At 34.5% G+C, this 25,665-nt stretch overlaps 1 protein-coding gene across 3 annotated transcripts; it reads left to right on the top strand.

Annotated features, from left to right (window-relative positions):
- The first annotated feature begins 324 nt into the window (after positions 1-324).
- On the top strand, positions 325-21,533 carry LOC131042847 (uncharacterized). Of its 3 annotated transcripts, none has more exons than XM_057976171.2 (5): positions 325-532; positions 646-788; positions 1,403-1,597; positions 9,787-10,035; positions 20,900-21,533. In XM_057976171.2, exons 2-5 carry the CDS (start codon positions 678-680, stop codon positions 21,173-21,175), a joined length of 831 nt encoding a protein of 276 aa, XP_057832154.2. In that variant the 5' UTR covers positions 325-532; positions 646-677; the 3' UTR covers positions 21,176-21,533. The 3 variants fall into 3 exon arrangements, with proteins under 3 accessions (XP_057832154.2, XP_057832155.2, XP_057832153.2); XM_057976172.2 differs by having other exon boundaries at positions 634-788; XM_057976170.2 differs by having other exon boundaries at positions 325-788.
- Positions 21,534-25,665: the final 4,132 nt, after the last annotated feature.

Raw genomic sequence — 25,665 nt, 5'->3', positions numbered from 1 at the left:
ATATAATGATGTAACAAAATTGTGGTTTCTAGTCCTTCTTCTAGTCTCTAATTGTTAGTTCCTTAATATCTTGTTATTAATTTAAATTGCTATTCTATATCTTACTAATAATCTACCCTTCAACAATATATTTTTGTTTATTTATTAATACATTATTCAATTAAAAAAAAACTATCAATCCAACAAAAGAAAAAGAAAACCTACTTTAAAAATTAAATTCCAAACTTAGCTTACAAGAAAAGAAAACCTACTTTAAAAATTAAATTCCAAACTTAGCTTACAAGAAGTTTTCCCTCATCTCATTAAATCTTGTTCCATAAAAATAAACCGGGAAGCCTCGTACGGGACTACTTCCTAATAGAAACGTGTACGTATTTTCGACAAACGGATACATTAACATACTGAAATTCCCTGAGCCTGAGGTATATGATGGGGTGCTAAATTGTTCCATTGCCCACAGACGTTCCACATCGAGGGTGCAAATCCATTAAGGCATAATCAACAAAGCATCACCATTGATGCAGCACAATAGGCAAGTCCAAAATTCTTGCTGGCTGATTGGTCGAAGCTACTTTTTGCGATGACGCATTCCTCAATTTGTCGGTACATATTGATTGTGGAACTTTTGTATAGAGGTTTCTGCAGGTCCTATCACGGATAGCACAATCCGCGCTTCAATGGGAACGAAAAATGACGATGAAGGAAAAACCTTTCATACTTCAACATGGACCTTAGAAGACAGGCATTTTCCAAATGATGTAGCTCTCCGTATTGTATCCATGCTTAAGGTAACATACCTATATTTCATCTTAAAGTTTCATTTAGGTCTCTGCAATTTATGTTTGTGTGGGTAAAATTTGATTTTGCAATCCAAATTGGAATAGGTTTTGTTTTTGTTTGGGTAAATTTTGATTCTGTAACTCAAATTGAACCGTGTTTTTGATAGCTATTAATCGGGTGGCCTAATCCTGAACAATGGGTATGCCACTGTATTTTAATTAAGCTTCAAACTTTTAGATTAGGACTTGAAGCCCAAGCACGCTTCTAAATTGGCAAAACTTGCAGCAAATTGTAAGCTTTCCCTGTCTCAACTATTATCAAAGCTTCACACCAACACTTTTTTCTTTTTTCAAACACGTTTTCCTATTGAATAGACTGACCTGTTCTTGATATCTATTCAGTACTTTGGTTTTTTAATACATAAGATAGTGCTGAGGCTGCCCAAACTTTACGGAAATCCCATTTGAATGGGATCGTTTACCGAGTTCAAGGGTCTGTCTTTGATTGTTTAAATCAAAGTCAACGGGTCCATTTGAAAACGAAGTAGTAATTTTTAAAGCACAATTTTGTGTTGCCGTGCAAAGAAACTTTTCCATTTATCTAATGAGTGGATTCTTAGCAGGTTCCTGATCTTTGTGCGTTAGGTTCTTCTTCGGTGTTTTGGAGGCAGTTATGTGCATCTGATTTCATATGGGCTTCACTGGCAAAAAAGAGATGGCCTTGTCTGGACTTATGCGGCAATAACGAAGAAAAGAACCTAAACATGTCTCAAAATGCAGAAAGTTCTGGCTATTCTAAACTTGCAGTGCCTTCTCAGGTTTGCTACAAAATCTTATATTTTCCTTTTTTACTACTACATAATTCATATTTCATAGGTATAGTGAGGTAGGAAGCGGGAAGGATGCCCACTTATATCTCATATGTTTTCATTGTGTTACTTTATTGTAATTTTAGCTCTTTTTAGGTGATGTCAGAGTGGCTTGTTTTTAACAAGTGGTACTAAAGTATTTTGTCTCTTAGCGTTAGTGGGAGCAATACGGATTGAAGTAATGATATAATTTACTTCTTTGTATTGAAGTTCTATGCTCTGGGAATTTTGCCACCAACGTTTTTTCTCATTTTTAGGTCCCCACCGGTTGTCTCAGAGTGTTTTATGGCTGTCTTTTCTCCAGCACAGTTACCATGAAAAATGGGAGACAACTTGTTCACATTGCTCAAACTGTTTTGTTGCAAGATTTCATGACGAACACAATCATGTAAGCTTTAAAATATTTCTTGCAAACTGAATTTGTTCTCTATGTGAGCAACTCTATGAAACATTGAGACGGTTCTCAAATTCCTCTTTTTAATGGAGTGATATTTGGCATTGCATGCTAAATAGAAAATCGGAGACTAGCAGATAGTATTATTTATGAAGAATGGACTTGGTGTTCAATATCAGAATTGGAGAAAACTGAGGAGTGAATAACAATTAACATGTTATAATTGATCCAGGACACCATCTCAACTCCTCTGATAACAAGCAAGAAGAGGATTTGGATTTGGGGTTTAATATTAAATACTCTTGAAAATAGAATATATTCTACAGTTCTGTCAATACAGCATTGGATGAAGAGATAGATTTTAAATAATGAGTAAGGCAAAAGAGAAGTGCTTATGGGTGTGAAGGCTGACACTCTTAGGAGGATCAGACAAAATCAAATTCTTTTGCATTTTATCCATTATCTCAGAAAATGGCTATTTTTATAACATGCAATAATCAATCCAATCGAACTCACTCATTTAGTAATTTCAAATTTTTTACTTTTCTAAATGAGCTATTATATATTGGTTTTTTGTAAAAGAAAGTTACTATTTAAGATTGGGCTAAGATGTTCTTCTTTTACCCAATCCTCTTTCCCATCCCTCTTATCGATACATGGGACAGTGCCAGAAGTTCTGCTTAATGTAGATGCCATTGATGGGATGAGAGGTACATCAGTCTGGATGTGCATTACTAAGGATGACTAACAGTAATCTAGATTTGCCATTAGAGACCTACTTCATCAAAAAAATGCTCTTTTACACTCTGTTTTGCAAGATTTATTCCAGAGCATTACAGCATTTGTCGCTTACATCACACGTTAGAATAAAATTTGAAAATAGTATTCCATTTCCTCAATGAGCAATGATTTAGAGTAAAAATATGGAAAGTGCTAAGGAAAACTTACAAAAAAATGTTATTCTTTCCACCAATTGCTGATCAACCAATGATCCTAGCCAAGCCTAGGATTAAGTTTGTAATATTTTAAGGCATGGTGACACACTTGTGAAATCATCAAATCAAGGTATCACGTAAAAGCATATGATGAGGTAATTGTGCATTATGAAGTCACAAAAAGTGTTTTTCATAAGTGGACTATTTCTTTGGGAGTCCTTGGAGTGCTATTTCTGTCAAAATTGGAATGGTTTGGCTGGTTGGTTCATATGACGTTCTTCAAGATGCCATGACGCAGAATTCAAAGATACCTTTATAATATTAAAGCTATCTAGTGAAACTACAATGTCCTATGCAAAGATAAGGAAATTGGATTTGGGATGTCCTGGCTCATTGAAGTATTGGAGAGGCTCTCAAATGGTACTGCATTGCAAAGGGCATGATTTTTGGTGTTTTTGATAAGAATAAAGGAGAAATGTTCTAAATATTTTACATCAAATAAATGTTGGAGATATTCAGAATCAGTATTGACTACTTTTCCTTACATACGCATAAACACATGCAGACAAGAGATTTCTATCCATACGCTCAGTGTTCAGTGCAATTTTAATCAAACACTATTGAAGTATGGTTATCACAAAAAAATATTTTACAGTCCCTGGTGGATGCCATTTGATTGCCAGCATCTTGTTGGAAATCAAAATCACCATTTTATAGCTGTAACCTGCTGCTCCACAATGCAGTACTGCAGGATCATCTCTGGTGCTCCTTTTAAGAGAGTTTAAATGAAAAACTCCCTACATTGGTGGGAAATTCCACTATTTTTCCTCAATAGAGTTTAATCATACTACTTCCAACATGCAGAGATAAATGTGACATAGGCCACAGTGAGATAACACCAGTATTCCATCTGAATATATTTTAAACAGGCTAAGTACTCAGGAGGTTACAAACTGGATATTTCTTCCCTCTGATAATTTTAAGCAATCAGATGTTAATCTTAAATAATCAGGTTATAACAGAACAGTAACAGCAATTAAAACACAAAACAAGACACACCAATACCCTGGGAAAAGCTCCCTCTTGGAGGTGAAAAACCCAGCCACAAAGTACAATGTGTATTATCTCAAATGTAGGCAATTACAAGGCAAGTGTGCTTATCTCAGATTGATGTTCAACCAGCAAGATAGCAGATCTGAATTCCTCTTTATATGATAATGGAGATTGCAGCCCTTATCATCAGCATCAAATTCTCTCAATGCAAGTCTTCATTAGCTTCGCAAGATCTTGATAGCATCACCTAACAGCCAGCCTTCACACAATGGATGAGGAGCAAGTTCGCACAAGAGAGAGAGAGAGAGAGATCGCCAAATGTTGGAGAGCAGATTACATGTGTTGACAGCCTTAAGAATGATTCGCCTTGTATGTGAATTGATTTATTATGTTGTGCAAATGACTTGCTTATATACTTGACTTGTGGTGTCAAGTCTCAAGTCGGCTTGCCTTGTTAATTTAATAATAATATTATGTAGATCGTCCAAATAGGTCTTGACCTATTAAGACGTTATTGCTTGATTGCCTTTACCACACGCTACATGAGTTTGGGCCCAGCCCAATTACATAATCGCTCAAAATACATATTGGGCCTACCCTATCTACAAATTACATTCAATATAGGACGACAAGTTACATCGCCCAATTAGGGTCAGACCAAATTACAAGTTACATTTATAGGGCCTGTCCTATCCACAAGTTACATTATATATAGGTCTTGCCTAAGGAAGACATAATTACAAGTTACATGTATTTGGGCACAGCCCTAAGTTCGATTTACATAATAGATAATACATGTGTATTTTAATTTGTCAGTGACAACATTAAAATACAATAGATAGGTATCCGAGCTAGCTACTATTTCAACACCCTCTTCCCTCTAAATAACATGATAAAGAGGGAGTTTCAGGAAAATCTATAACTGTCGTATTAGGCCATGCATTTATAACTTATTACATGTATTTTGATAATGTCAATGACTCAATAGTATAGCATAATTATTGCATTGAATTTGCCAACAATCATGTTAATTCACCAATAGATATCTTTTTCATTGCATAAGTAGCTAGTTTGAAAGAATTTTCTCACTGTTGTTGTTCTTGTTTTTCCACAAACTGGCCTAATTTAATGGCCAAAAGATTTTAATTCCACCAAGGGAAAAAAGTCCTGTATTTTTTTGATTCACCTTGTCTATTTTTGTAGCAAAGAGCACAATTTTATGTTGTTAGACAGCATGGAAGCATGTGCAAAAATGTGCATTAGTTGGGGGCATTTATACCTTTACATTCCCATTTTTTATTCTTTGTTTAGCCCATCAAACTGATGCCATTTAGGAGTGGATTAACCAGGTTCAGATCAGCCAATAAATTTCAGAGACAGTTTATAAAACAGCTTGCATTCAATCATTTTGGTCAAATACCACTTTTTCATGCATCGAAGGTCTTTAATCTACACTATGGAATCAAAAGATTGCTTACACAAAACAATGGGCTTCTTATATGTTGTTGGAAAACATTTGCAATGTGCATAGCAACATAGCATGGTTTATCTTCTGTTTTGAATGTAGTGGACTATAATAGCAACAGGTAGAGCTCTCAAACCAATTGCCAAAATTTCTGCAATATGCTTAAAAATAGTACATGCAATAAAGGTTATGCAGTTGTCCTATTTGTAATTGTTGTAACCTTTTATAAATTGAGATTGATGTCTATGCTGAATAGAGCGGATTAACTTTTTGACTTCCGAATACCATTATTTTGGTATTTGGCAGTCCAAACATTAATATACATTGGTTAATGTCATTTTGACTTGGCTTGTCTTTTAGGAAATAGGTGTGCAACAGTTTTGCTATAGTGGAACAAGTATAAGATGTTCTCTCTAGGATGCTTTTGGTCCAAAAATGACAATAATTCAGATCTGAATTGCATTATTTTTGTCATTTTGGAAGCCCCAATGCCAAATGGTAAAATTCATTAGACTCAATTGCATTTTTGAAGAAATAAGTGTATATTTATGCCAACGGGCATAGGTACAATGGTAGCAAGGGTTGATGTGATGGCATGAGTGTGAAAACCCCTTAGCATAAATTTGATAGCCATTTACACATCAAATAAATAATTAGTAATTAAATATAGTATTTAAAAAACTAAACATATAGAGGGTATTTAAATATTTAAATTATGTTGTTCACATTATGTTCTATTTTAAAAAATTTCTCACCAAATAATGTAAAAGATATAGTTTAAATATTGATAGCTTATATCTATTTAATACATTTTTATATAATTGTAAATAACAATATTAATTTCGTATAATAATATAATTGAATAATCAATAATTATATTCCCCGTTCATTGGGGTGCACAAGATTATCTGACACTGAATCCAAGAGTGGACACTATATTGATTCCATTAGCTGATTGTTGGGACAAATTCAATTTCAATGACCTGTCCAAGGGAAACCCCAAACAATTTGGGGTTGGAAGCACATGTAAGCTTAAGCCATCTTACATGTGCTTCAAAGAAACTGGGAGTGTTGAATATCCAAATAGGAGATTCGTTAATCACTTTTTCTCTAAATTGGAAGATTGGCAACATACTTAATCCATTTTGGCCATTATTTGATAGTTTCCTTTCTTACACAATCAATCATGCCTATTGAGAGGCCAATGGGGTGGTTGATAATTTGGCCAACTTGGTGATTGACATGGACATGTATTACATTTGCAAAATCTTCCCAATCACATGGCGAAAGATAGTGCCAGAAATCGCCTCCTCTCCACATTTGAGCTTATTGCATAATGAGTTTTAGTTGGTTTAGTTCGTCTGACTTCTTGCTGGGGATGCATCGGGGAATTTCCGTCCAAGAAGAAGAAGATTCATGATTCAGCAAGTATCAAAGCTGACATTGATGGCTATTAAAAACTATACGACATTTTATTGTACAATATACAGGAGAAATTGGGACATGGATACCATAGTGTGCCTGAGAACTAAGAAGTGGCAAATTCCATATATGAGGAAGATTTCAGATTTCAAGTTGAAAATGATCTTTAAGACGAACTATTATTATGATTCATACAATTTGGTTGGTGTTGGGGGTTACCTTCATTTCCTTGATGCATTGGTATCATGTCAACACAAACATCTCCTTCATATTCGTATTGTCTTTCTTGATGTTGGAGAGTGTAAGGAGGCCATTAGATTGTTGTAAATTCCTTAATCAAACCACGATGGAGGTGTGGGCTAACAAAGATTTTGGATGATCTAGTTATTTTGGCTTCTATCCTAGCACAGGGACCTAATTTGTTATCAATCCACCATGCATTGGTCCCTAGGTTCCATTCATCATCATGACAATTAGGCAAAATGGTACATGTAAATAGCAAGCCAAGTGGGGCATCAAATTTCTGGAGGCTGCTATTAGAGCCTCATTGTTGAAGGAGGTGGCTTGGGCATTTGTTGTTGAAATTGGGAGTTTAGAGTCATGCGGGGATGGGGACACAGATGTTGCACCATAGGTGTAACTTTAAGGTAGTATAATAATGTCATAAATAGGCATTGATTGTTTAGTTGAATGCAACATTTTGTAATATATGTACCCGTATGGGGTTTTTGTTTTCGCCCTCCATAGAAGCAGTTTGATAAGCTATACTAGTCATATGAATTTGAAAATAAGTTTGAGGTGTCATACTAAAGTTCTATCGGCCTTACTGACAAATAATGGGATATAGAGTGGCAGATTTAGTCTTTCTGATTGTAATCGATTAATTAAGCCTCAAAAGATGGTAACATGAAATAACCTGTACTGAAATCTAAAGGCTAGATATTGTTGGGTATTTCAAGGGTTGTATAGGATTTTGTTTAGTCTAACTTAATGAATCTCTTAGAAAACGAAGATGTTTCATACAATGGCTGGTAAAAAGCTGATGATACATTGACTTCAGTTCCTTACAAAGTATACAAATGTATGATTGTTCTGTCTGAGTGATACCCAAGTACAAAACAGGAAGATGAATTTAAGCAACTAGTAGGATGTTCGCCACAGAAAGATGAACCATTACATACAATTCCTTTTTTTGTGCATTATACATACAAAGATTGATGAACATTGAAGACCTTCCTGTGAAGTAAATGATAAAATCTGATTCTAACATCAGAAACACTAAGAGTTAGATTTGTTGTTGATGTTATTTGTTAGTCCCAAAAGCAAAATATTGAAGATTTACGTGTAATTTTATTATTTCTTGCATTATACATACAATGATTGATGAATACTGGAGACTTTCCTGTGAAGTAAATGATAGTCTGATTCAAATATCAGAGACACTACAAGGTGGACATATAATTCCATTATTTTTGCACTATACATACAATGATTGATGAACACTGAAGACTTTCCTGTGAAGTAAATGATAGTTTGATTCAAATATCAGAGGCACTAATGGAATTTCTCAGCCCCAAAAACAAAATATGGGAAAGTCATTCAAATATAGGAGATGCTAAGATGTTGAGTTATTATTTGATGATATTTGTCAGTCACAAAAGAAAATATATGGAAAGTCATACAAATATCAGAGATGCTGGGAGGTAGAATTACTGTTTATGGGTGTTTGCTAGTTCCAAAAGCAAAATATGGAAAGTCAAGAAGTATTGTTAGGAGAAACTGTTGTGTGAGACGTTCCTCAAGATCTTTTTTTAGCCCTATCTTACTTCTTCCAAGATTACTATTGAAGTTTCATATTAGTCTATTGGTTGTTAAAATTCATAACAATAGCCATAACAAAACTTATTCTGTTGTAATTTTTAATCATAGATCTCTGCAATGACACTATTTTAACATCTTTATTGCTATGAAGAATTCCTTTTTTTTTAATATTTAGGTTTTTGCCTGACCTCTTATATTAGTAGTGGATCTGTTCTTATAATGTGCAAAGTTATTTACAAGTCAGTTCATGTGTTATTTTTGGTGGCAACCTTTTACTTTTTATGAAGTATGTAGTTTACATCTAATATTTGTTATCAAATGACATGTGAATTGGAATTTCAGCCACTAAAAGTTGACCTTTGGCAGCATATAACTTCCAAAAATATCTATGCCTAATTAATGTAAAAAGAGATGGAATAGTAACACACAAATTTCAAATCTGACATTCAAATTTGATTAATAGCAGATGTCTAGTGGAAATTCTCAACTTATGATTGTGCCCGAAATTCAAATCCATCAGCCACACCACATTTTAATGGCCTGTACTTTGCAATCATATAATTCCCATTATGCCTTAATATATTTCTTAACCTAGAAAACAATTGTAAGAGTTGGTCTATTTTCTGAGGTTTCTTCTTATTGTTTTCTTGCAGAATGGTTTTTCAATTGTATTTACTATTTGTTTAGCACTAAAATGTCATTTTCTGTAAGGTTGTTCCTTTTGAAGTTCTGCATGTTGCTTATGTTAGTTGTGGTAAGCTGGGTATTTGTCCTCCTTTGGCATGTATATAGAGTTGGATCTTATTTCTTGTTAGGCTGTATACGAATTGACTGCTATTACTATAGTTTCAGTGTCTTCTTGATACTTCACCAATAATAGAATGGCTCATGAGCATATAATTGTCTGGTGCAGCCATTCATAGCATATGTTTAAACTCTTCAGGGGATAATGTACTTTTATTTTCTTCACATGTTTGATCATATAGCTTTCTATGTTCATCTGGAATTTTTGAGCCAAGCTTTTGGTGATTGCTTTCTAATTGTGCAGGGATGGCGGGCATTTTATATCAAATTGCATGCAGAGATGGCTGAAAGAGCACACTCGCTAGTTGAGCTAGTGAAACAAAGTGCCCGTTATGAGTCGCTTGAAGTAGGAGATTACCAAAGAGCCATGGAACATTTGAGTAAAACAAAGATGGGTTTTAAAGATGTCCAACTCTATCTTCTCACAGCCAAGCATAGTGTTCTTGTGAATCTCATTGGTCTGCACTACTGCTTGGCATGTCTAGGAATCCAGGTAGAGATTCTTGGTTTTTCTTGTCTACTTGTCCTTTAACATTAACATTCTCATATGCAAGATAGAAAGAGAGAGTGGCATTTTGATGGTAACAAATGTCTTTAAATGGATGTGAAATGTTTTTTCGCTTTCACTTATCATCATGACATGTCTGTGATTCTGCATTATTCTTCTTACCTTAGCATGTTAGGACTTGCATTATTTGTTTTCCCATTCTGAAGTTTAGAAGTGTTGGTTTCTACTTGACTTGAGACCTGCATCTGTATCAGTGCATATCTACCCTGGATGCCAAAGTTGCTGATGAAAGCCATTTCAGTGTTTTTTTGGCAGTGCATGAGTTTTAGTTATATAAAGTCTGGTCAAAGGTAGGCACATGTTGATTGTTATGTAGCTATAAAAGGTAGCAAATTATCATAATACCTCAAGAGATTGTGACTTGAAAAGTAAATCCTTATCTTCTAGAGTCTTCTCTCATTTTGGGGTTCTCTAGGTGAATTGTTTTTGTTCAGCCCATAGGGACCATTTTTAAGCAACTTAATCCATCAATGCACATTATGCTTGAGTAGGATTCATGGTGTTGAGCTATGTACTAGTGAAGCAGTCACCGGTGAGGAGGGACCTCAAAGAGATCAATCCGGACTGGTCAGCAAGAGTAAACACAACGGAAACACAAAGATATGATGGAGGCAATGTAGAACAAATTGTTTTATTGCATGAAATTTGATTACATCCAACCGGGTTACAACATACTGGTTCACAGGCCTGGTAGAATAGGTCACAACCGGGAACTTGAATCTTAGGATCTATCTTCTATGCACAGTCTAGCTACTTGATTCTCTGATTGATTCTAATTGATTTCATTCTAATGCGTAATTACAAATATATATATCGATCCAAAGGATCCAGTCGGCCCAAAAGGGATCAAAACCCGAAGAACAAGACCTAAAGTGCAAAATAAACAAGGTCGGCCTCCACAAAGAGATTCCTCCGGAAAATCCAAAGGATGAAACGTTGATTGCGGAAAAAGGTCGGCCACACACCAAGGAACATCGGAATCAACACGCAAGGCTCCACAAGCTTCAGAATGGGTTCCGGTAGATCACCAAAATAGGTCTCAGGCAATCGGTAACAAAGGAACAACCGATAACAGGAAATTGTCATGGAAACCGGTAGCGATATCTTGTCGGAAAATGATCCAAATGCGATGCGGTCTGGAAGCAAGAAAGATGATCAAGTCTTCAAGTAGAATCCAACTCCATGGGATCCGGTGAGCCAAAACCGGGACACAGAAAGGAAAACTGAAACTGCAAACAGAAAACAAAGCAAAAAGGAAAATGTTTTTGGTTGATGCAAGATTGCAATAATCCGGGGATGCTTCTGCATCAACTAGACTGTCCACACTCATTACGGATCAGATTGGTATCAAAATAAGTATTCTTGGGTATTTGGTGGTTGTTTGTTTGTGTTAAATTTATGCTCATTATTAGAGTCTAGATCAGCTATGAGAAGGTAGAGTTATTTCCTTTTTTGTAAAAGTTGGAGTCCAGAGATACGATAAGGAAAGGAAGAAGTGTTGATTTTATTGTAGCTATGGTTGGAATCCACATGCCTACTTAAATAACACAAAGCTTGTGACTATATTGATAATATAATATTATTAGTTGTAAGATAATATAATTAATGTAATTATATTATAATTATTATATTACTAATTGTGATAATTATTGTGATATAATAATTATATTGATAGGCATTATAATTATTATATTGGGATAATATTTGTGATAATATAATTATTATGACATAATAATTATATTATTATTATTATTATTGAGGTTATATAATAATATAATTGTAATTATCTTATATTATTGAAGATTATATTATATTAGTATGATACAATAATATAACAATATAATTATGTTATATAATAACATAATATAATTATTGGGCCAAAAGTGGTGACTCCTAGTGAAGGGACACCACGAACATATATATAATTGAATTGATGAAAAAATACAATTAATGAATAGACAATATGTGTGTGAGCACCCAATTAACATATCTGATTGCTTACATCTCTGATCATCAAAATTCAACAAGAAGCACAGGACATGATGATGCTAAACCTGAAAAAAAAAGATTTCTCAAGTGAGGAGGATGTTGCAAGCATATTTTAAAACTCAAAACTCAGCAAATACTCGGTGGGCCTAATATTTGACTCACTCACAACTCAGCAAATTTTTCAAACACTAAAAGCACATAAATTTGTAAATATTCCTCAAAAGTACATGTTTTACTGAATTTAGAAAACATGTTACTGATCTCTTTCATTTATAGATCAAAATAAATGAGTTCAATACATATTATAGATCAAAAACCTATTTCAACACATATTAACTTCAAGTTTCAATATAAACAAAAATTCCAAAGTATAATTTCAGTGTTCATAATTTATAAATTCCTTTTACAACAAGAGCCTCATCAAATGAGGTGCATTTGATGAAGCCCCATTGATGCTTCATCTTTAGCCTCACTTGATGTTGCATCCACTGCCAATTCCATTGGCTTCCTCTTCAAATCCACTATCTTACTAGCAATAAAGATACAATAACCCCTAGAGGCCATCAGCTTAAATCCAAAGAAATTTGTGTGATCACTTGAATCTTAGCTTTTTCTAGTCACCAAGTTTGCAATGTGAGCAAGGTGAGAGCTTATGGAGACTAAAATGATGACAATGGAATTACATTGAATGATATTGGTGGCTAGACAATCAATTGTAATATAAGCAAAGCCATAGAATTGATCAAGCCAAACTGGCTGAATATAAGTGGAATTGTGTCAATGCCAAAATTGCAAACTAAATCACTTGATCTCAATACACATTAAACATGGCAGATAATATATTGAAAAAAAAAAAAAGGATCGAGTAGATAAACTGGTCAAGATCTTTAACAATGGTAAATAAGGATCCAAGGGTGAACCAACTGGAATCTTCAGTAATAAAATATCTAGTGACATAAATTCTCCAATTGTTATGATGATATAAAAAATCAAAGTTAAAGTACATTTTAAAGAAATAAATACATTAGCTCATGATAATAATTTTTAAATCATTGAAGTTCAACTAGAAAATCAGAATATGGATTTAGATTTTCAGGAAAATAACAAAAAAATTAAATGATACCTTTGGAAGATGATTTGAAGCTCACAAATATTTGGGAAATAGAAAGTAGATGTTTTAGAAAATGTTGAAGCATAACCTAGACTAATAAACTGGAAAATAGACTGTTGTTTTGACTGATTGATCATCCGTGTTGAAGTACGGCTCATGCAGGACTAATATGGCCCCAAATGACTTCCCTTTTAGCTGCAATCAGGAGTAGGACTGATAAGTCTGTTCATGCAGACTGTACAGCCAGGAAAATGTGTATACAACAGCCAAGCAAGGCTTTGACTCTCCAAACACTAGACACTTAGCCTTTCAAGTTGTATGGCCAACTTTGAGGACCATTTTACAGCATGATTTTCACCTTTATTATACCGTTATCTCATTTAGAAATGCAAACCATTGATATTTGGTGTGTCTAGATCAAAACATGTACGGCCTAGCATTGTAATCTCCAAAATTTGATAAAGGCTTAAGGTGGTATGGTAGGCCTAGGTGTAGAAGTATGGCCTTTTCACAATCAAAACTTTGTTTCGACAGTCAGCACCATCAATCAAAATTAATAGCAATTAACTATTCAGAAATTTGCAGGTGTATGACTAGATTGAATGGCATCGCTTGCACATACAAGTTCAACTCCCCAAAAGTTATGTTTCCGGGATGAGGGGACATCGAGATGGGGGGATGCATTTTGGGGTCGGAATTTTTTTGAGGCCTTTTTTGGGGATGGCAAAGGGGACAGCTATATAAAAAACGGGGAAATTTCAAATATTCATTTGATAACATTGATAATGTTATAACATTGATAATGTTATAACATTGATAAGGCATTCATCATATTGACATATACATTACAGAATCCTTAATAAACAACAATAGAGCTCACATGAAAGTCGAACAAATTTAATATTAAAATTTAAAAGCTTGAAAAGTAAAGAAACCATAAATATCAAATAGATAATCAAATTAACCTTTGAAGAAATGCCTACCTTCTATTTACGTATCACTCTTGCAAATATAAAAAATACAATGTCCATCTTTACAAACATCAAAAACAATGTCCAGATTGTATATAGATGTACATTATGCCCTTACACAGTTGGATGCCAAATTTTCAATCTTTGAAACAGGCATTAAAGTAGTTAAGTTTACTTGGGATTAAAATAATCAAAACTGAATTGTAAACATGGCAGTGCACCAACAACCAACAACAGCAACAATACTGCTGCTACAATTTCCACCTAACAATAGAAAATAAAAGAAGCCTTTCTAAAACTTGAGGCAAACCCCAATGTTTTTTCTTCTTCCTTTATACCTGTTTATAATTTGTCAAATAACTGAAAAGTTTGTTTGGATACTTTGGTGTGTCTTTTTTTCTGGCGATATCACATTTAAGTTTAAACCAAGGTTGCACGGGTATGGGGGTACTTGGAGATTCCAGAAATTGGTACCTATAAGGCTATTTTCTCAAAACAGGAGACGGGGGTACTTGGAGACACCAATTTATTTTAAATATAATTTAATAATTTATAGAAAATCTGAAAGTATAATGGCATTGAACTTTCAAAACAAGAACTAACAATAACAAATGTGAAATGAGTCAAATCAAAATGTCATACAATCATTGTGTCAAAGTTTCAAATTGATTACATTTTGAAATTAGCTTGATAAGCAGCAAACTGATATGCAAACAAAAATCAGAAATCTTATATCTATCATCTACACTTCTATGCCACGATCATCCATATCAAGGTCCTCAGCTATGATGCTCTCCAAATAGTCATCACATTCAAATTTAGGTTCCTCTAATGGTAGAAATTTAGAATCGCAGGGGGTAAATCAGTTAGCCCATCTGCTTCAACCATGTCAATGGCTGCAACTTCTCCATCAGGTGAAATTTGATCCCATTTTGTTGAAGGACCCTCATTGTATCCAAGATCTACACGAGAGAGAAGACAAAGTGAGCTATGAATGTACACTAGGTTCTTTGCTTTCTTTGATCCTAATCGGCTCCTCTTTAGTGAATGAATGAACCCATAAGTACTCCAATTTCTCCCACAAGATGAAGAGTTGGCTACTTGTGACAATAATCATATTGCAAATGATTGCAGTTCAAGGTTTTCACTTCCATGGTTCCATCACCACTCGATAGGGTCTTTCCTTACTTTCATATCACATATAGCTTCCATAGAAGCAAAATCACCTTGCCCACATAAAAACTTATTCCATTGACTCTTCAACTTTGAAACATACTCACTTCGGCCATAAATCGTTTTCACTGCAACCCAAAATCCCTTCATTACCTCTCTATCCTAATGTGGAGCCCTCTTATTGATCACTTCTATGTCATACCATTTAGGATTAAGGGCATAGGCAACACAATGAAGAGGTGTGTTAAATTTGTTCCATCTTCCATGTAACTTTTCCTCTATCAAAAGATATAGAGAAATATCTTTTGCATCTGTTATCTTCTTGACTCTTTCACACATGGAATCTATTGCTTATAAACCTCTCCCAAACATGCCTTGTGTGAATCAACAAAGCTCATTACCTCACATATGGACTTAATAAAGTCCACAACAAACTTAACATCAACCCAAAAACACTCATCGAGCACCATACCTATATCTTATGTAGATTGTCTCAAAGGTACCCATGCATCACTAACAATTGTGGAACACAAAGCTCCTTTGACTTCACAAAGGCGATCAAGAAGAATAAAGTAAGAAGCAAAATGTGTATCAGTAGGTTTGAGAAGTCCCACCTTGGCAAATTTACGATGAATGGCTTGTGTGTGGTGATTGTTGCATATGAACATTTGTATTTTTTTGCCCTTCTCTATGAGATTTGAAATCCATTGGAACTTGCCAATATCTTCGAGTGCATTTTTCAATGAATGCATGCAACATGGTGTCCAAAATATATGCTTATACTTTTTTGCACCAACATGCTTGTTACTTTAAAAGCAAGGGTAGCATTAGTAATAACTTGGACTACATGTGATGCCCCCACCTCCTCAATGCTGTCACATAACTGGTTAAAAGAAATTTTGCATTTTTTTCTTGCCCTGAACAATCTATTGCTTTCAAAAAATAAGGCCCTTTGCTGCATGTTACCATGATATTAAGTATTGGACGATTCCTAGCATTTGCCCACCCATCCATTACAATACTACATTCTTCTATAGCCCACACTCTTTTCAATGGTGCAATTTGTTCTTCTAATTGAGTTTTTTCTTTATCGACTAGAGTAGTGTAAAGTTTTTAATACCCAGGTGGTTTATAGCCTATTGGTGCATTATTGATAGCTTGGACCATCTCTCCATAGTAAGGTGAGTGAGCAACATTAAATGGTATTGCATTTGCATAAAAGAATTGTGCAATTGTTGCATCAACTGCTTCTTGACCTTGCACATCAAACAATCTTCCAATGGGATTTGAGCTGCCAATGTATGGTCTTTTGCAAGCATGTTTAGTTGTTACATCTCTAGAAGTCACATCCACCTTTGACTCTCTATTATGACTTTGAGTTGCAGTAGTCGCCCCTATTGTTGAAGCATGAGAGCTTCAAATAGAAACTTTCCCATTAGCCCTTTCTTGATCCTTCACAACGTCATATGGTTTTGACTCATTTAGACAAGGTTCAATGCTATTTCCATGTTGGTGAAGGAAATGAGCCTTCACCCACGTGTAGGTACCTTTCCATACCATTGGATAAAATTTACATTTGATAGTGGTTGTTCCACCTGATCCTTTTGGCCCCAGAATATGGTCAACATACTTCCACAAAGTGTACAAGCATGTATTTTGGACACTGTGTTGTGTGCATTCGTTGAATAATGCATCAAAGATATTGTCAAGTTCCAATGGATTTCAAATCTCATAGAGAAGGGCAAAAAAATACAAATGTTCATATGTAACCATCACCACACACAAGACATTTATCGTAAATTTTCTAAGGTGGGACTTCCCAATCTTGCTGATATGTTTTGCTTCTTACTTTATTCTTCTCAATTGCCTTTGTGAAGTCAAAGGAGCATTGTGTTTCACGATTGTTAGTGATGCATGGGCATCTTGGAGACAATCTACATCAAATATTGTAGTTGAGGTGAGAGGTGTGGTCCTTGATAATCATTTTTTTGTCGATGTTAAGTTTGTTGTGGAATTTATTAAGCCTATATGTGAGGTAATCAGATTTGTAGATTCAAACAAAGCATGTTTGGGAGAGGTTTATGAAGCAATAGAGTCCATGTTTGAAAGAGTCAAGTAGATAATAGATGCAAAAGATATTTCATTATATCTTTTGATAGAGGAAAGGTTACATGAAAGATGGAACAAACTTAACACACCTCTTCATTGTGCTGCCTATTCCCTCAATCTAAATAGTATGATATAAAAGTGACCAATAAGAGGGCTCCACATCAAGATAGAGAGGTAATGAAGGGATTTTGGGTTGTAGTTAAAAAGATTTATGGCTGAGGTGAGGATGCTTCAATTTTGAGGAGTCAATGGAATAAGGTTTCACATGGGTAAGGTAATTTTGCTTCCGTGGAAGCTATATATGATATGAAATTAGAGAAAGACCCTATAGAGTGGTGGTGGAACCATGGAGGTGAAACCCCTACATTGCAATCATTTGCAATATGATCTCTCTCACAAGTAGCTAGTTCTTCATCTTGTGAGAGAACTAGACCCTATAGAGTGGTGGTGGAACCATGGAGGTGAAACCCCTACATTGCAATCATTTGCAATATGATTGCTCTCACAAGTAGCTAGTTCTTCATCTTGTTAGAGAAATTGGAGTACTTATGGGTTCATTCATTCACTAAAGATGAACCAATTAGGATCAAAGAAAGTAGAGAACCTAGTGTGCATTCATAGCTCACTTCATCTTTTCTCTCGTGTAGATCTTGGATACAATGAGGGTCCTTCAACAAAATGGGTTCAAATTTCCCCTGATGAAGATGTTGTAGCCATTGTGGATGAAGTGGTTGAAATAGATAGACAATTGATTTGCCCCCTGTTATTCTACCATTAGAGAAACCTGAATTTGAGAGTGATGACTATTTGGTGAGCATCATAGCTACGGGCCTTGATATGTATGATCATGGCGTCGAAGTGTAGATTATAGATATAAGATTTCTGATTTTTGTTTTCAGTTTTATGTTTGCATATCATCTTGATGCTTATCAAGCTAATTTCAATATGTAATCAGTTTGAAACTTTGACACAATGATTGTATGACATTTTGATTTTATTCATTTCTTATTTGTGTGCTTAAACTTCAAAGTTAATATTAATTCTTGTTTTGAAAGTTCAATTTCATTATATGTTCAGATTTTCTATAAATTATTAAATTATATATTTTTTAAAAGTTGGCATCTCCAAGAACCCGTCTCCTATTTTGAAAAAATAGCCATACTTGTACTAGTACCAGTCTTCGGAGTCTCCAGTACCCCTTACCTGTGCAACTTTTCTTAAAACACCTTTTTAAATAATTAAATAAGGAAACTTTTTAATTTTATAACTCAAAGCTCTTTTCAACAATTTAATTTAATTATTTTTCTTTCTTTCCACCTTCCCATTAGCCTACAAGGAAAAATTGTGAAAAATTGGCAAAGGGTTATCAACGAACTTATGCACAAGAAGAGGACATTACAAAAAATGGGATCAACTTCTTTAACAATTCAATTCGAATATGGATCCATGTCATTGAGGTCAACTGCCTCATGTGTCTCCCACCTCTCCACTTTCTTTGCACATAACTGAAGGTTGAACTACACAAAGACAAGGTTATTTATGATGAACCTGTACATCTATATGGATTTTTTATTTTTTGCTTTTTTTCATTTATGCATCAGTCGTCACTCTTTTTTTTTTGTTTTTCCTTCACATTTTGCAGGCACAAAAAATAAAAAACAAAAACCCTACTGGCACCATTGCAGTTAAGAATGTGTCAGGTATTGGATGTTCCTATCCATCAGTGGCAAATAAGTGTGCCCTGGTGGGTCTCCGGCTATGTTTTTGGAACTTGGTTGACATGGGTCAATGCCTGACTTGCCATTGGTTGAGTGATCAAGTGAATCGCTCTCTGCAACAACAAAGTTGTTTGTCGTCCATCGGGAATTTGTGATCTGTAATGGCTCACTGCATGGGTGCTATGCTGTGCCATTTTTTTTATATTGAAAATTGTTTGCAAATATTCTGCTCATACAAGCATCAACATGAGACCAATACAGTTTCTTACAATCATAATAATGAGACTAATACCAGCTCCTCTTGAGCAACTAAACTAGAAACCACCTATGGAAGACCAAGAGTCACAATTTAGAAATCCACATATTTAGAAACCACCTCCATACTAGAAGCCAACTGTGGAAGACCATTGATCACAACTTAGAGTTCCATATTAGATGTCCCTTTTGGGATTTGAACTTGGGTCTGCACAATGAGAACTCAATGCTTCAACCAATTAAGCTCAACCCCCTGGACTCTATGCTGAACTGTTCAAAAAAATATGCTAAGAATATTGACAGCCCTAGTATTCTTAAAGCATCTTCGTATACTACTTCTCTGTCCAATGATGACTTATGAGTATGTGTGTGAAAATGAGGGAGTTTTGAAGGAATTATCATTTGTGCCGCAGCTGTTTCAAATTCATCCAGTATTGTTTGAGCCTCTTTAGGGAGTTTTTTGGATTGTGAACTTATGAAATTTAACAGTTGTTTTGTTTATTAAATATTGGTCACCTATGAATTTTATGGAATTTTTGTAGTTGCTTTGTTTATTACATGTGTGTTATGTGGTCACCCTTATTTTTGGGCTAAAATGTTTATATTTTTTATGATTTTTATATATTTTTGTTACAGAATGAAACCCAAAACGAACTCATTTGAAAAACATTTTTGTTGGATCCACGAATGAAATCCATGAACCCAAACTAGGATCTGAACCAGAATCGACAACTTTGATATTACATCATTTCAAGTAAACTAAATGATTTTAAATAAATATGTTTGTATCCTTGCAAGAAAAAGAAATATAGATCAGATAAATGCATCCGGATAATTCCATTCCATGACAAGTGTGGAATTAAGTACCCGCTGATAAATAAATTATAGAATATTTTTTTGTTAATTTTTGTCATGGAAAGTTTTCCTTATACTTCAATTTATGCATACTAAATCTGGTCCAAGTGACAAATCTCTGATTGGAGTTTCATCTCAGCAATTTTACACTGCAACATGGCTATTGTTTACATTGATATACTCTTAATTGTGTGGTTTTTTATCAGTATCAAATTTTTCAGAATCAGTTACTAAGCCTAGCTCACAAATGTCTGCATATAATGGAACGCTATACTGTATTATCTGCCTGCCATACACCATAGACTACTTACCATTTCCAATTTATAGTGAGTCAGTGAAGACATTTGATTCTGTAATTAGTAATAGCCCGATCTAGATATGTGACCTTATGGTGCTTTACATTTGGTCATTACCCAAACCTTATCTAAAATGAACAGGAAATTCTTTAGCCACCAAGACAATGGATTTTGAGAAATTTTCTTTGAAGCTGACCTTCTCAAAGATTAATATGTTATAACCTGTGCTTTTAGAAACTTTCAGTTTTCTAATATTAGCAATCATAAAGGAACTGAATTATTAACAGTTTTAACTTTTGAATGTTCTGACAGAGTGAATATGTGAAAGAAGCTCTTGCTAAGAACCGAATTGCAGACAAACATATTTGCTTGAGATGGTGGAGCCTTGGGCAATGGGTGAATGGTTTCCGAAGGGGTGATGAAATGCACGTGTGCATAGCACCATTGAGCAAACTGCTAGAGCCCAAACAAGAGCAATTTCTGTATGTTATTCAACGTGGTGCAATTCATGAGGTTTTGCGTGTTCAAATCTCAGCTGATTTTAGATCTAGTGCCTGGGTCGCCAGGGATATGCATTCTCAACGATGATCAGTGTATATAGGCATGTATTACAGTAACAAGTCCGTAAACTATGATTGTGAATATAAATATACGAGTACCTATATGTATAGATGTTGCCAACACCAGCACCTTTTATAGCGTGATTCCAAATTTTTAATAGGATACCTATAAATGACAGGTAATTCCAAAATCATTTTCTGTCGCAGTGTAAAGAGTCTGATTTAGCATCTTTGAATAGATCTTATTGTCAGGCAATATTATTGTATAAAGCCAGGCGTAGTGCAGCCAACCAGTGTACAAATGTAGTCTGGAAGTTATTAGGGACACTTTCTTTGTATTTTATGTTCTCCTTGTAATATTTATGTCAACATTTATTGTTAGTTTATTTACTTTGAACAGTTGGGTTTCTGTACATTTGATTGTGACACAAACAAATCCAGTATATTATAGATCTCTTAAAAGGCCAGGTTTAGATTTATTAGTCCTAAATTCTAGACTGTAAATGAAGGTATAGTTTAGATACACTATTTGTTTAATCTGGAATGAAAAATATAAAATGTTTGCTATGGCAAAAAATGGACATTGAAAGTTTCCATTTATCACTCAAGAAAAGAAATTGATGGCTTCGTTTGATGTATTAATAATGAGGAAAATATCCAATTAATAATCTACTTTGTAAAATGAACATATACCTAGTCCCAGGCATTCCCCTTTAACTCTCATAAGCAGTTCAAATTTGTAATTTTCTTGCCCACACGGTCAACAACTGGTTGGATCTAGTGTTTGCCACTTAGTAAGGGGACCATGGCCCCCTCGCAAGAATGGTTCCTCCAACAATTCAAGCCTCGATTTCAGAACTGTTCTATGGCGAGAAATCCTACAAATATGCAAGGAGGAGCTTCAAATATTTACACAATATCTATCAGAAGAACATTCACATAAAAAGGAATTGGATGCTATCTCAGAATAGACTCTGTTAAAGATCTACCTTAGTGGATAATTTGGAAGGAAGAATTTAGTTGATGTAAGAAACAGATTGTTAATAAAGATATGGGCCCAAGACAATTGGAATCTCTCAGGTGCGATGAAAACATTAATGATGACAAAGGGAATTTAAAGAAGAGTTGCGGTTCATGAGAAATATGGTTTATTGATGAAAAGCTGCTTTCCAGGTTGAGTAAGTCTGCCTTAATTTCGAGTGAATTACTAACAGGAAATTTGCAGAAGATTGTGAATGCAGTTGCAGAATACATAGCAGCCACATTATTCACAAGAAATCCAGGGGTTAACAACTATGCACAGATTCATGTCAACTTTGACATGACTTTACCAGCTATATATTAATCCTTAAAATTGGAGGAATTAAGTGGGAATGACCACTTGATTGGAAGAACATCTCTTTTAGATGCCAGATTTGCCACGAGCACAATTATTTAAGTAGGATTTGCCTCTCAGAAGAGCTTCAAGACAGATATACCCAAACACAGGTCCTGGAGCAGCAAAAAGAGGTAGTACTTAGGTCAAGACAACAGCAAATATGTGAAAGTACAAGGGCATATTCAAGAAAAAGAAAAGAGATAACATGAACAAATCCAAAGCAGCCCTTGCAGAAATGGAGGATGTCAAGTCAGCTCCGAACTGGGCTACATATGCATTAAGTAATCCTTGGGAGGGAACCCTACAAAAAAGGTTTTTAAACAAAAAGATAAACCATAACGAACTAATCTATCTAATTCACTTTCAGGGAAGATGTAGGACATTAAACACAAAGGTAAGCCATAAGGACCTAGCCTATCCAATTCACTTTCGAGGTTGATTCATCTAGACCAAACAAATACAAAAGGAATAAGAAAGCTTAGCCTACCATCAACTCTGAGTTGGATCTAATCCCAAGAATCTGTAGCCAATGAAAATTGGGGGAAATCTTCCAACAAAACCAGCGTGACAGAGCAAACTAAAGTTTACAGGCTGGTTGAAAATAATGTAGTTTTAGACACCCAATCTTCTCAACTCAAAGCTTCTCACAAAGGAAGGCACTTCAAGTTCACAAAAATCCTTGTCATGGACTATATGAGTTATAGGCATACCAAATAAACACTCAATGTTCAAAGACAAATTTCAAGTTAGCAACATTCATCTAAGTTTCATGCAAGGAAACCCAAGAACCATTAATCTTAAAAGCTTAAAGCATACATGGATTTGTGGCACAAATTTATCTATTTTTCGCTCACAAACATAGGTGGCATTGAATGGGGACACGACAAGGAATACCTCTAATGGCTATTTCTCCTATTCATGGGGAGTTATATCTAGCTTCTATTTATATGAAATATAGGGGATTAAAGGTTGCAATACAAAGACAGATTACAAGTTAGCATGATTGATCTAATCTTAATGCTAGACAGTCCATGAACCATTAAATCTTCAAAGACTAAAACATATAGGGAATTAGTGTACGGGTGTATCTATTTTTGTTCTCACACAAAGGCGACATAAAATGAGACAATAGGAAGGATCCTGATGCCTGCATTTTTGTTTATATGAATTATTGGGATTTTTTAACATTGGAAAACTCCTTAGGAAGAATCAGCGTTCATTACTTACTATAACTAATGGAATGCATAATTATAAATACGCACCAAAAAATAACTATGATGGGAGATCTGTTTCCATAAAAAATCTAGAAGATGTTTTAATGGCAAGGTTATTATAAATCCATTTTGGCTGAATATTAGAAGATTATAATTTGGAAAGAATGTGTAAAAAATTAATTTGGCTGTGTGAAGTTAATGAATGTAAAATGTTGAATTTACTCAAGGTTAAATTTTAAATCCTAATCCCCCACAAAAACTAGCTTATCTGGTAGAGCATCTCAACTAGTATTAGGGAGGCCTTGTATTCAAGTACTAGGCAATCCATTTTGGCTAGGGAATAAAGCACCATAAACTAGATACATATCTATAAATTAATCTAGTTGTTTGAAACTTATGAGACCCTAAACCCACATAGGCCTCATAGTTCAATTGAGCACTTAGATTGGTTTTTGGGAGATCTTGGAGTTTATTGTATTTGAGAGATACTTGGCTTTAAGTCCGAGTTCATTTTGGGTAGGTAATAAAGCACCATTATAGAGAAATAGAGAAGGGTGCAACTTTAAATGATGTAACACTTTTTGACCATTAACCTATAATGTTGGAAATTCTAATTTGAAACTGTGTAGCTAACACATCCTAGTTTCTATGATGGTGTTAATGCACTTTGGAGTGACCTACACAATAGTAATGGATATGCTATGCACAACTTTGTCAACAAACCCTCATAATTAAAATCTAGAACAAAAGTGTAGATTAAATGGTTTAGGAATGTTTTCTATTAATCAAAAGTAGCCACAAAAATATTTGCAAATGCAAATGAATAGTACGGATCAAGAATTTAGTTTGACCATTAACTAGCAAGAATGAATGAATGGAGTACAAAACCATTGAAATTCAAGCAATAAGTTTGGATGCAAAGTTCAAGAGAATTTTTTGTCAAAATGTGAGCTACCAACATGGTTTATTTTCTAATTCAATTTAAAGTAATGAACATGTAAACATTGCAACCAAAATTAGTGAAACTAAAATCAAATTTGCAAACACTTACAATAAATTATCGCACACATCACTTATTTGATTCAACAATTTGCCAATTAGTCATATAGGAACAAAAATTTTATGGGTGATTCCAACCTTGGAATACCCTCATTCAAATTATTCCAATATTTCAATGAAAATGAGCATTTGTTATATCCCAAATATATTATCGCACACACCATTTATTTGTTATTTCAATAAATTATCGCACACACCACTTATTTGATTCAGCAATTTGCCAATTAGTCATATAGGAGCAAAAAAATTATGGGTGATTCCAACCTTGGAATACCCTCATTCAAATTATTCCAATATTTCAATGAAAATCCCACCATAGAGAAAGAACTCGAGGGGCAAAATTTTCTCTTTCAATGAAGACAAATCCTTGGGGTATGAGGTATTTTCAGCTTTGCTTTATCAAAAATTTCTTTGAAATGACAAGAAAGAAGTTGCTAAAGATGGTTGAAGAATCAAGAAGTGTAAATGTAATTCAAATTTATGTTCAAAATCCGAAATTGTAAGAATTTAGATATTCTTTTACTTTCTTATTGAATTACTTCAATGCTTAAGGAATATATTTAATCTTTTACCGTTTGTATTGACTGTTCCTTCTTATATTGCAGATTGTTGTAGATAACATTTATTGATTTTGATCTTTACTACAACATTCTTCATGGCAAATATATAGGCATAGCCTTGAAAGATCAAGGCATGCCTTGACCAGACATGTCTCTTGACATGTCCGATCAAGACATGTCTTGATCAATCCAAGAGAGGTGCCTTTTCATTAAGAAAAACTGATAACTATCAGTTTATATAAATGCCGATACATAAAGAATAATAACCGATCCCAATCGGTTTATGTCTAATGTTGTTTCAATCATA

This window comes from Cryptomeria japonica, chromosome 9, assembly GCF_030272615.1.
Source record: "Cryptomeria japonica chromosome 9, Sugi_1.0, whole genome shotgun sequence".
NCBI classification, from domain to species: Eukaryota; Viridiplantae; Streptophyta; class Pinopsida; order Cupressales; family Cupressaceae; genus Cryptomeria; species Cryptomeria japonica.
This window is presented reverse-complemented; position numbering and strand designations above follow the sequence as displayed.